Source organism: Delphinus delphis, chromosome 2 (genome assembly GCF_949987515.2).
Source record: "Delphinus delphis chromosome 2, mDelDel1.2, whole genome shotgun sequence".
NCBI classification, from domain to species: Eukaryota; Metazoa; Chordata; class Mammalia; order Artiodactyla; family Delphinidae; genus Delphinus; species Delphinus delphis.
Window position 1 is genome coordinate 47,980,893 of NC_082684.1, and position 12,944 is coordinate 47,993,836.

A 12,944-nucleotide genomic window follows, 5' to 3' on the forward strand; every position below is an offset into this window, starting at 1 on the left:
CCTCAGGTCCCGCCGCCGAGAGCCCGGATGTTGGATTCAATCCCTACGCCGGGTCCTTCATTTCCATAAAAGGGCAGCGGCACGGCGGGGCAGAGATTACTGCCGCCGAGGGCGCCCCCGCCTCCCCCGCACTGCTCGCTCCCCCGCCGCGCGCCGCCCCGCCCCCAGCCCGGGAGTCGGCGCGGCCTCGGCCCCGAGTGCGGCCGCAGGGGACGCGGGGGGAGGGGCGAGGCGGCTAGACCCGCTGCGTGCGCCTTAGCGGGGCGAGGGGGAGGGAGCCGGACTCGGACTGAGGGGGCGGGGAGAGAGGGGTGGAGCGCGGAGGGAGAGGCGAGGGGCCGCGACGACCGGACTCCATTAGTCGCTCCGGCCGGGACGCAGCGTTTCGCCCGCAGAGGAGGGTACCCGCAGCCACAGCCGCCGCCGCCGCCGCCGGGCGAGCCTTCGCCCCGCGCCTGTTGCCGCGGGAGCCCCGGGCCGGGAGCGCGAGAAGCGCGCGGTGAGGGGCCGGGCCCGGAGGGGACCGAGGGGTAGCGTGGGCGGGGAGGAGGACTGTGGAGCCCGCAGGCGGCGTCTCCCGAGCCTGGGTGCGGCCAGCAGGCGGGCAGGTGAAGCCCGCCGCGGTCCGCTAGGCGAGGGCCGCTAGGCTGGGGCCGCGCGGGGCGGGCGGCGCCGTGTCCGCCGAGGGCCGCCGCGGGGCGGGAGCGCGGGGCAGCCGCTGGGAAGGGGCGCAGGATCCTGCCTGCAGCTGGTCTCGCCGCGTCTCTCCCGAACTTGGGTTCATGCGGAAACCCTCGCGTTCTCCACCTTCTCTCACCTCGCGGCCGACTCTGCGAGTTCAGTGGGATTTGCCTGCCTTTGGGGGAGTGACGCTGACGAGAGCCATTTCCTCCGTGCTTGCAGGAAGGAGCCATGGCTCTAGACGGGATAAGGATGCCAGATGGCTGCTATGCGGATGGGACGTGGGAATTGAGCGTTCATGTGACGGACCTGAACCGCGATGTCACCCTAAGAGTGACCGGGGAGGTGCACATTGGAGGGGTGATGCTCAAGTTGGTGGAAAAACTCGGTGAGTAGCATCCCGGCCGCGTCAAAGTAACGACTACCCAGGCTGGGCGCGGGGTTGGGGGGGTGACTTAAGGCGGGAGGACGGGTGGATTTTGGAAATCTTGCTTGGCATCCCGCAAATACTTTTAAAAAATGTAAGCTCTCTCAGTATTTAAGCAAATAGACCTTTTTCCCTTTGAATCTTGTTTTGTATTGTTACTCTGAAATTTTCATAATTTGGTGATTCCAGCCTCCCGATTAATACGCTCAACTGCGTAGTAAACGGAGAAGATTCCTTAATTTTTTACACTTAGCGATTTCACATTAAAAGAAATGAAAGAGTGCGCAAGTGAATGTTGAGAGGGTTATATTACAGGGTTTGTGGTTATCAATTACTTATCTTCAGTGTACCTGGTCGTTGGTGACGTTTGGTATTGAGGATGATGCAAAATCTATTTAAGAATAAATTCTACTGGAAATTGTTCAACTTCTGGCGCTGATGTGAAGGTCTTGTAGCTGTACTACTACGTGATGGAGTATGTCAAAATGTTGCAGTCATCCACTCTTATAAGGGGTAGGGCAGTGTTTGACTACCTATAGTAGTCCGTGCTTTAAGTTATTTCCCGCGTTCGATTTTATACGAATAACAAGCTGGTGAAAGAATTTTGTATTAAAAAGCAGACATTATTGAACTTGAGATTGACATATTTGCTTAGGTACAAATATATTGATTTTAAAATGTTGATTGATTTAAAACTGACTCAGTCTTAAATAATAGAGTATCCAACAATGTGAAGTGTAAGAAAATTTTTCAGTACACATTTGTGATGGATGAAACCATTTTCAGCTGGAAGAATCAACTAAAATGATTCAATAGATGCTTTTATTACAAGAGAAATGCTTGAAGGACTGTTCCTGAGCTTTAATGTGCCATTTGTTTGTAATACAGGTTCTGAAAAGTGGAAATGCATGGCATTATCTTTTTAGGCTTTGTGTGTGTGTGTCTTTAAAACACAGCATTCCTTCTTCTGGCCATTCTGGAAAAGTAGAGAAGTGGTTATTTATCAGGAAATGTATTTCTTACCAAGGGATTAGTGTATACCTACCACATAAACTTACCAAAATAGTGCTCCAGTGTAATTTGCAGTGTAAGACAGCATTCATTTAGATGGGTCTTCTTTGGGTTCCTGCAGGAAGTTTAATTATTGAAGGACCATAAAGAAGCTCCTTGCAGGGTAGCCTCCTCCTTAGGACTGTGCATTGTTTGGTTCTCTGAGACAAAACCCAGGACAGAGGCCCCCCCCCCCCCCCCCCCCCCCGTGGCCCTTTGAAAATGAGATTTTGCTGTGTGTTTATCCACTTAACTGTTCGTTAGCATTGTTCTTATCTGATTAATCAATCACTGTGCAGAATATTTCTGAACCTTTTTTGTTCAGCACTAGTGAGGGGTTACGTTTTAGGAAGAAAATTTCAAATATAATTGTTTGTATTTCCTTTGTTTTCAAAGGAAGCAAGCATTTTCTTCAGATATTGCTTTATATATGATAAATGGACCTTATTAATACTCCGGTTTCAATAAGAGATATTCCTTATTGTGAAAAAGGACCTGTTGAAGGTGACTGAGATAACTTGTAGTTCTTGAAAGCCAGGCTTTATCTAATGAATAAATAATGACTTCTATATTTATATTGCATTGATTAGAGCTGTTTATTACAGAATCACAGGCATAAATAGAAATACAGAGAAGAAACTATTTTTAGACAGAACTGATGTTAATTTGCAGTGATTATAATTTAATCTTTTAATGTTGATGCATTTTAAATATTTTATGCAGTGAAAAGAAGCCCAACAAGGTAGGAGATGTTGTGTACGTGAAAGCCTTACATCTTTCTTGAACTGAGCCAATACTGATCCTCTTAGGTTTTGACTTTCAAATAGAAAGTGTTTTTCAGCTTAATTCTGACTCTCCTGTTTGGGAAAAAGTAAGGCTAAATGATTTTTTGCCCCTGGTTTTAGGATTAGATACTTTGGATGGCAAGCTATTTTGTTACCTATTGGCAAATAAATAGAGGAGAAATTCAGGACAGCATTTAAAATTTACAAACCAGTCTAATCAGGTTAGAAAAGAACTTTATAATGCTTCAGAGTTGCCTAAAACTGGAATGGCCTGCCTTCTGAAGCCCTAAGTTGTGTTACTGAAGGTATTAAAGGGCAGACTGGATGGTTACTTGTCAACGAAGTAGATCAGAGCAGCTTGCCGAGTGTAGATAAGAGGTGGAGGTCATGGTAGGGATGAGACAGGGTGTCATGTTGGAGGGGATTGCAGAGCAGGGATGGACAGTTAGCAGACCAGGGTGCTCTGGTCTCAGAACACTTACGGTGCCGCAGAACAGCCTTCACCTACGTTTTCAAACTCCGGATGCGTGTTTGATACCCTTCTTATTCTCATCACAGTGTGTATGAATACCAAAGCATTATGTTTTAAGGCTGTCTTCCATATAATCAGCGATAGCAATTATTTCTCTGGGATGGATAGAGTCCATGATGACTCCTTCCCTCAACATTGTGTTAAAATTTTGTGTGTATGTGCACATGTGAAATTTTCTGGGAAGAGGCTTTTTAGCTTTCATTAGATTCACAAAGAGGTCTGTGATCAAGAAAAGGGTTATGATACAACACTAAGGTTTGGCCCTTGAAGGTCAGCCTTATTTTGAAGGTACAGTGTTCATCCCAGACTTAGGCACTTTAATTAAGCAAGCTGTAAAAGTAAGTAATGGTTCCTTAGAATGTCGACAACATCTTTGTATTTAGTTAGAATTTTATAAAGAACTTGTGTGCTTCTTCAGCTAAGGTCATTCAACCATGATTCTTAGATTTATGACTTTCATTCAAAGATCTGAACGATCCCTTTTAAATTTTAGTACACAACACATTTGTCATTCTGCACTAACCTTTTACAAGAAAATAAAGAGTGTGTACCATGAAAAGGTGGGCTTTAGGGAATTATATCCTGATGTCACAGAAACTTTTTGCATCTATGACTTTAGGTTGCTACTAGACAAATAATTTCGACCTCATTCTGAAAACGAAAAGTTACTTCACTTTATTTTTTTTAAAATCCAGATTAGAAGCTTTAAATAGAATTTTTAAAATTTATTGTACTTTTTGTTAAAAAGTTTTGAAAGCTTATAGTTGTTTTTTTTGGGGGGGGGCCGCACCAGGCGGGATGTGGGATCTAGTTCCCTGACCAGGGATGGAACCTGAGCCCCCTACAGTGGAAGCACGGCATCTTAACCACTGGATCTCCAGGGAAGTCCCTAGTTTTTTTCTTTTTTAAGAAAAGAGTTAAAATATAAGACATCAGGGTTAAGGATTATAAAAATAAGACATCAGAGGATAAAATTATAAAATAATTGTATTCAAAAACAAATGTTATAAGGAAGAGGCCCAGGTTTATGGGATTCCCTGACGTTCCTCTGGAGATCATTGAGAATTATTAAAACTGTTCTACTCCATAGGATTCAGAGGTTAGTACGTGTTGAGGATTCAAGATGCCAGAGAGATGCTTTGTTTCACTGCATTTTAGTATCACTTTATAAAAATTGTCTTTTTAGAATTGTGTACAATTAGATCTTTAATTTTCTAGAAAAATTTATGGTAGTTAGAGAGTAAGGAATTTATTATAACATGGAACTTAGTGAATGGAAATCTCCAGCCAACAGCTCTATGAGGTTGGAGGGAGGAATAGGCTGTGTGATTTCTAAGTTTCTTCTAACTCTGATTCTATGGGTAGGAAGAATGTAGAAGTTGGGTTAAATCAGATTAAATGATAATCCAGAGGAAAAAATGTAAATTGGCAAACTCAGGAGCACCTAAAAAAATATATGGAGTTGACTTAGAAAATTTGAGGAATATGTTTCTGGATGTAGCCTTTGGAAAGAAGTCATCCTTGCTTTAAAGTGTGTCATGTTCTTGCTATAATAATGAAATAGAGTACATTTGCGTTGGAGTTGCATGTTAGGATTGAGTTAAACTGTGAATTTAGCACACGTGATGACCGCCCCCCCCCAAAAAAAAAGATTTTGGTTCAGATGACCTTAAAAATCCCTTAAAGTCATCATGAAGTATGGTTTCCATACATTCATTTCACAGGAGTGCAAAATAGCTAGTTTTTCCTTCAGAAACTCCAAAGATAAATTTCTTTAGTTGAGCCCCAGATGAAGCAATTGGCTTGCATTAGGGGCTTTGTTACACAAAAATGCTTTGAATACTAGGATCAGAGCTTGGCAAGATGCACACAGGGAGAGACACATATGTTACTGGACAGCTCCCTTATACTCCTGCTTAGTGCTCCTTGGGGAAGGTATGCTTATTTCGTGGAATGGTGCTGTGCTGTTGAAATCCTCAGTTTTTCCCCCTGAGAGCTTATGGTTGAGTTCATGGAAGTAAAATGTCTACATGATGCAGCCTCACTGCATTTGTAGTGAAATATATTAAGATAAAAATAAATTTGAAAATCTTTTGGAGTGGGGTGGGAGAAACACCTAATGGTGAAATCATATATATTAGAGTGAGGAAAATTTTAGTTAAATATGTACTGTCTTATAAGTGTTTAGAGTACTGTTAATGATCCACAGGAGCTGGACATTGAATTTTATGTTTCTCAGCACATCTTAAGCTCCTTAAAATAAAGGGCAGTTTGTAAATTTTACTGAAATTCTCATAGCACCTAATAAAGTATAAGCTATTCCTTGGATACATTATGTGTGGTTTGCTCCCGTGTTTTATACACAGTTTTTAAAAGATCAACAAATACTGTTTGATTCCAACTAGAGTTAACTTATTTATAGAGGCACTAGGAAGGATATATCTTTTTTATTCAGTTTCTTAGAAAAGATCTTGTCGGAAACGTCTGTTAGCTATTGAAGAAAATTGAAAGAAAATTTAAAGTTTTGCTTTTTACCTTCAACTAATTATTTTTTGAAATTTCAAACTTATAAGTTCAAGAATAATAACTGTGAACACTATAATCTTCATCTAGACCATCAGTTAACATTTTGTCATTTGATTTCTCTGTACACGTAAACACATACACATTTTTTGGGAACCATTTGAGGTATTTGCACACATCATAACCCTTCATCCCTAAGTACTTAAAATATGTATCACCTAAGAACAAGGACTTCTCTTAGGTATTACATTACAGTTATCAAATTCAGGAAATGTAACATTGATTCAGTACTAACATGTCTAACATGTTCAATACTAATTGTCTGACATGTATCCGTATTTCAGATTTGCCAGTTGTTCCAGTATTGGCCTTTGTCTTTTCCATCCAGGATTTCATTCTACATTTAACTATCACTAAATTGACCTCTTTACTTAGTTTCTTTTAATATACACAATGGCTACCAAGTTTGGAACCATAGGAGAATATGTAATATGTGGCCTATTAATATTACATTAAGATACGTGTAAAGCAATTGTACCTGTTTTCAGACTTCATAGCCACCCTATGGAACAGTTCCTTAGCTTTTTTTTTTTTTCCGGTACGCGGGCCTTTCACTGTTGTGACCTCTCCTGTTGTGGCGCACAGGCTCCAGACGTGCAGGCTCAGCGGCCATGGCTCACGGGCCCAGCCGCTCCGCGGCATGTGGGATCTTCCCGGACCGGGGCACGAACCCGCATCCCCTGCAAAGCCAGGCGGACTCTCAACCACTACGCCACCAGGGAAGCCCTAGAATGATATGTTTATAGGTTCTTTTTCATACACTTTAATCTTTAAAGTTCAGTTTTCTTCTTAGCTTTCTATCGGATAAGGTATAGATAATAGTTTTAGACATCATTGGGTATAGATTTCCCATAGTGTTGGTTGTCTTTAGACTGTAGTAAATGTTAATGCATCCATAGAATAATAAACAATATTCTGGCTCTGCCACGTATTGGTTTGTGTGATCACTGGACAGCTAATCCAGTCTGCTGAGTGGGTTTTGACATCTGTAAAATGCAAATTTAAGAAAACTTTCTTACAGGTCTTGGTGGGAAAAGAGATACTACATGTGAAAATGCATTACATGGACTCTTTGTGCTATACAAATGAGAGTGGCATTGAAAGTCCCTGAATACCCTGAACTGGGGATGGGGATCAGGGAGGGACTCCTTTTGAAAGGAGTTAAGATATAATCTAGACTGTTTAATAGGTTCTAGCTTTAATCGTGGAGAACTGTACTCCTCAGAAGGAGCCTAGTTTGGGACTGCTTTGTGCTCTCACCCCCTAAACAACAAGGAAAATAGCTATCATTCCGCTCTTTCGCTCACTTCCAAACACACCTGCCCCTGTAATGTAGCAAAGAGCTATTTAACTACTGTTTGCATGATATTTCTGAAATGGAATGGACCAACAAGTGGACGATGGTATTCCAGAGATTTGAAAAATTTATAACCACGAAGGCCTCAGTAGTATGTTTTTTATTCACTTATAACAAAGGAATGATACAAAATTGTGTCTTGGCATATGAAAACATTAAGCCCATTTAGAAACTAATGAAAGTGGTTTAAGAAAAAAGCTAACATAGTCAGTTTTTTTTTTTTTTTGCGGTACGCGGGCCTCTCACTGTTGTGGCTTCTCCCGTTGCGGAGCACAGGCTGTGGACGCGCAGGCTCAGTGGCCATGGCTCATGGGCCCAGCTGCTCCGCGGCATGTGGTATCTTCCTGGACCGGGGCACAAACCCATGTCCCCTGCATCAGCAGGCAGACTCTCAACCACTGCGCCACCAGGGAAGCCCCATATTCAGTATTTTTATTTAAATAATTATATTACTGAAATAAAAATTAATAATGCTGATGCCACTGTACATTACAAAATGGTATATGCCCAGTGTGAGGTAAACAAATATTCTAAAAGAATATTATAAAATAATTTTTTAAATGAGATGTGACATTCTACACTTGGGTTTGTGGTTACAAATTCATATCCAGTATAATTCATTTGTAACAAATTTTTGCATAATTATTGCGTTTTTTGCTTGTTAATTTTTTCTTAATGTCAAGCTTACGAGGTATAATTTATGTATAGTAAAATTCATACTTTTTAGTATAATGTGCTGAGTTTTGACAAACCCATGCAGTCATGTAAAACAATCACAATCAAGATATAGAACTTTCCCAACACTACAAAAAATGTCTTTGTGTTCCTTTATAATCAGCCCATCCCCTCAACCCCAGCTTCTAAAAACCACTGAATGCCTTTTCTAGAATGTCATATGAATGGAACCACGTAGCTTTGAGGGTGGTTTCTTTTGCTTAGTATAATACATTTTATTTTATTTAAAAAATATTTTTAGCATAATACATTTTAAATTTGTGTGTATCAGTAGTTTTTTGTTGTTGTTGTTGAGTTGTAGTTCATTGTATGGATGTGTGCCACAGTTTATCCATCTACCACTTGTTTCCAGTGTTTCCAGTCTACCAGTGTTGTTTCCAGTTTGGGGAGATTATGAATTGGGCTGTTGTAAACATTTCCATGAATGTGTATTTTCATTTCTCTTGGATAACTACCAAGGAGAGGGATTGGTGGGTAGTATCCTAAGTATATGCTTAAATTTATTTTTTGAATTTTATTTTATTTTATTTTTTATGCAGCAGGTTCTCATTAGTTATCTATTTTATGCATGTTAGCGTATACATGTCAATCCCAATCTCCCAGTTCATCCCACCACCCCCACCCCCACCATCCCCCATGCTTAAATTTTTTAGGAAACTGCCCAGTTTTTCCAAAGTGACCACATCATTTTGCATGCCTATCAGCATGGTATAAGAATTGAAAAAAATTTTTTTGAGAGTTCCAGTTGCTCTCAGTCCTCCCTTAGCACTTGGTATTGTCAGGTGTTTTTGTTTTTATTTTTGTTTAGTCAGTCTAATAAAGTATGTAGTGGTATCTCATTATGATTTTAATTCACATTTCCCTAATGACTAACGATGGGAAGCTTTTCACATGCTTATATGTCATCTGTATATCTTAGTGAACAGTCTTCATATCTTTTGCCTATTTTTTTAAATTGTGGTGTTTGTTTTCTTACTGAGTTTTAAGAGTTCTTTATTCTAGATACAAGTACTTTATCAGATATGTGTTTTGCAGTATTTCCTCCCAGTCTATGGCTTGTCTTTTTATTTTCTTAACCGTATCTTTCAAAGAGCAAAATTTAGAGGAAGTCCATTTTATCAAGATTTTTCTTCTCTGGATTGAACTTTTAAAAAATTGTCTCATGCAAGGAAATTGGCCTAGGCAAGGTCTCAAAGATTTTGTCCTGGAAGTTGTATAGCTTCTGTCTATTTGTATGTTAATAAGGAGGAATATGTGAGGTAAAGTAGTGATAATGTATTAGAAAGGAAATAATTGCATCATATCAATTTAAAATAATGTAATTACAACTTTAATTTGGTAGAATCTGAGGTGTAAAATAATAGTCCAATGAAAACTGATTTACCATCGATCTACTAGAAAAGTTAGATTTTTTAGAACTTTAGTCATAAAAATAGATCTATAGTAAAGCATCATTGAATAATAAACGTTTCAGGGTTTAATGTTATAGAAAGAATTAAGTCTGGATTCCAATCCTGACCATCCCACTTAATAGCTGTGTGATTTAAAAAATTTTTTAAGTCAGGGTTTTCACGTTAAGGATCTCAGTTTCCTTATTTGTACAATATAGATAAACACAGAATACGCCTTCATTTATGTTTGTTCCCTTACCTTTGTAATGTTATTAGAATTCTTTGAAAATTTTTCAAATATGATCTCTTTCTAAACTAGAAGATAAGCTAAAACAGTACTGTTGTGTATAAAGGGTCATTATTCGAATCCTGGTCTACCTTCCTTCATTGAGAATACTACACTATTTATTCATAGTGACTCAGAGTTACGTGGTAAAATGTCTTGAAAATTTATTTTCTGATATTTTCTCTCAGTTTCAATAATTTTGCTTCTAAGTGAATCAGTGTTAAGAGAAGAAGATAAGCAATAAATCATTGAAATGTGGAGTTTACATTTCAGTTTCCTTTCCTTTCACGATTCAGTTTTCAGACTCGATTATCTACTATTTAGTTGTATAAGGACCATCCATTTTCAGTGTATCCTTGGGCAACCCTTATACAGTTTTCAAGGTTATGGAGCCGATAACCTTTGGCCCAGAGGAGGTGACATTTGCTTTGGAATCGGTAGTGAATCTTTTCTGAGATATTTACCTATCTTATATTATGCTGTAACTAAAAACTACATTAAGTATTTTAAAGAACAATTGTGATGTTAAAGCATCAGTGTGTTGATGGTTTTGATATCTTTTCTTAATGGAACGCTCAAGGTTATGAATAAAACACCAATCAAGTGCCAGCATTATTTATTGTAGATGAAGATGTCTGTTGGATAAGTGCCTCCAGGCTTATTGTTCCTTAATGCAGCTCCTGAATTTCATAACCTTTGAAATTAAAAATAACTTGAAGAAAGCAAACAACTGCTGTATCATTTTAAGGTTTTATGCAAGGTGTTGATGAAATCTGTTGCTGTGATAGAATGCCCTTGTTGTGGACCACAGACTGTGGGAGGGCCTCCTGACTGTGTCACAGTCCTGACTTTACCATATTCTAGCTGTGCAGCTCTGTGACCTACCTGTCTGTGCCTCTGCTTGCTCATCTGTAAAATGGGAATAATAATAGTATCTTTATCCTAGGATTAGTATAAGGATTCAGTTAGTTAATATATATGAAGTGTTTTAGAATAGCCTTTGTCAGTGTAGCTATGTTGATGATGAAATGTAGCTGTGTAAAATGTTCCCTTTTACTGAGCTAGAGAAATAATATTTTATAAAAGATTGAGAAAGTATCATTTATAAAGGTAAGCCAAATAGTACTGATTTATCCTCTACCATATTAGGAATGCATTTTAACTTTATTATGCTAACTTGCATCACTATGGGTAATATTTTTAAAAAGTATAACATGTTTTAGAAGCAGTAGATTTTATGCTTCAATATGTACAAAATTATAGATAAACTATGCTTAAATGGAGGGTATTTCCAATAAATTTAATGTTCTTGTTTAGGCAAGTGCCTTCTTTAAAAGGTGAACTTCGTTAGTGTTTAAGAACTTAAGTCTAAGACATGCCACTTCGAGTTATATATGACCTTGGCATGTTATTTTAACCTCTCCTGATTATTAGTCTCATTTAACCTTAACCTTAGTTTACTTCCCTGTTTCTTGGAGTTACTCAGTTAACCAACTGAGTATGGTGTTAAAAGTATTAACAGAATCCCTGGTAATAAGTAGACTGCCTATATTAAGAGCTCAAAAAAATGTTATCCTCAGTTGTCCTTCAAATACTATGTAAACCTAAAACATAAATTTGAACTGTGGATTGAAGTAGGCTAATTCATTTTCATTGTATTTATGTAGTACTTAACCAGAAACCTCTTCTTATTTTCTTGCTGTTGGAAGTTTTGTTTAATGGTTCTGAACTCTGAATATATTCCCCGAAGCCACACTGCCTTGGGTTTAAATACTGGCTTCACTCCCTGTAAGCTTTGTGACCTTGTGTCAAGTTATTTAGCATTGCTGTGACTTAGTTTCCTTACAAGTAAAATGGAGATAATGGTATACTTACCTCATAGGGTTGTTGTGAGGATTAAATGAATACCTATGTGTAAAGCACACAGTGGCACATAGTAAGTTCTGTTAGAGTAACTGGTGTTATTTTATTGAGGGTCCTAATGGACCTCTGGGATATCTCACTATTAAATATCTCACCTTATGAGTTTGGGGAATAAATGCCTTAAAGAACTTAGACTAGGAAGGAGGGGCTTTAGAGCAAGAGGAGACATTCGCATATAAATATTCCTACCTAAAGTCTGTACACTCATATTCTGTTTTCAATAGGTTAGAGAGGTTTATAACATGAGACTTTTGTGGGGATTAAAGAGGTACATGAACTTGACCTCATCAGTAGTAGCAGCAAGCAAAACATTTATGGAGGGCCAACCATTATATTAGGTAATGGGACATAGTCCCCACTCAAAACGTGAGCAGCTTTCTAGTACCAAAATGGAAACGGAAGATTGCTTTGAGTTGACAGTCTGGTTGTGAAGTGCCAAATAAGTGGTACAGGAAGGTGGTGGAGATTTAGAAGCATGAACAGAGACTGGCTTTATTTAAAGAGGGCCAGGGTGAAAAGTTAGGAAGAAAGGCATTCTGGATTGAGGATTGCGGTGTTTATGGTGTTCTGGAGACTAGCTTAGAGAAGTAGATAATAATTATAGAGAGGAAAGATATAGTTAAGTAAGTGAGGAAATGATATTCTGTTCTATTATTCCTTCACGCACCCACTTAATGTTTTAAATGAGAACCTGCTGAATGCTAGATGCCATACTATGAATGAGAGAGACAAGAAGTGAACAAAATTAGCTTATTCCTTACACTCATTCAACTTGTAGTCTTAGGGGCAAGACAGTCTTTAAATAAGTAATTTCTATAATGTGATGAGTGTTAGGATAATTGAAATAGTTCTGAGAGTATGTACTGGGGAATCTGACCTAGTCAATGGGGAAGGGTTTCTGGAGGAAATTACTTTTAAAACGAGGGCTGACGGTGGAGTAGGAATTAGCCAGAAGAGTGACAAAGGATCTTAGCATGGGGGCATGGGATAAAAGAACAACAGGTTGGGAGAAGATGAGAAGTCCCAGCATGAGAGCATGGGAACAAGGGAAGGCTGCCATTTGAGGAACTGAAAGAAGTCTAATGATGATGGAGGAATGGTCCTGGGGAACCCGTGACTTGACAGGCTTAAGAAATAAGCAAGTGCTTGAAGTGCGTTGTAAACCAGGTTTAAAACACTTGTACTAAGAGCTGT

The 12,944-nt window shown here is 39.2% G+C and overlaps 1 protein-coding gene across 1 annotated transcript in view; it reads left to right on the forward strand.

Annotated features, from left to right (window-relative positions):
* Positions 1-339: 339 nt before the first annotated feature.
* Positions 340-12,944, forward strand: part of FERMT2 (FERM domain containing kindlin 2) — a 71,546-nt gene continuing 58,941 nt past the window's right edge. Inside the window, exons 1-2 of the mRNA XM_060004551.1 lie at positions 340-499; positions 904-1,069. Of these exons, the coding sequence (XP_059860534.1) occupies positions 913-1,069 (157 nt within the window). The 5' untranslated portion in view covers positions 340-499; positions 904-912. The remainder of the gene's footprint in view (positions 500-903; positions 1,070-12,944) is intronic.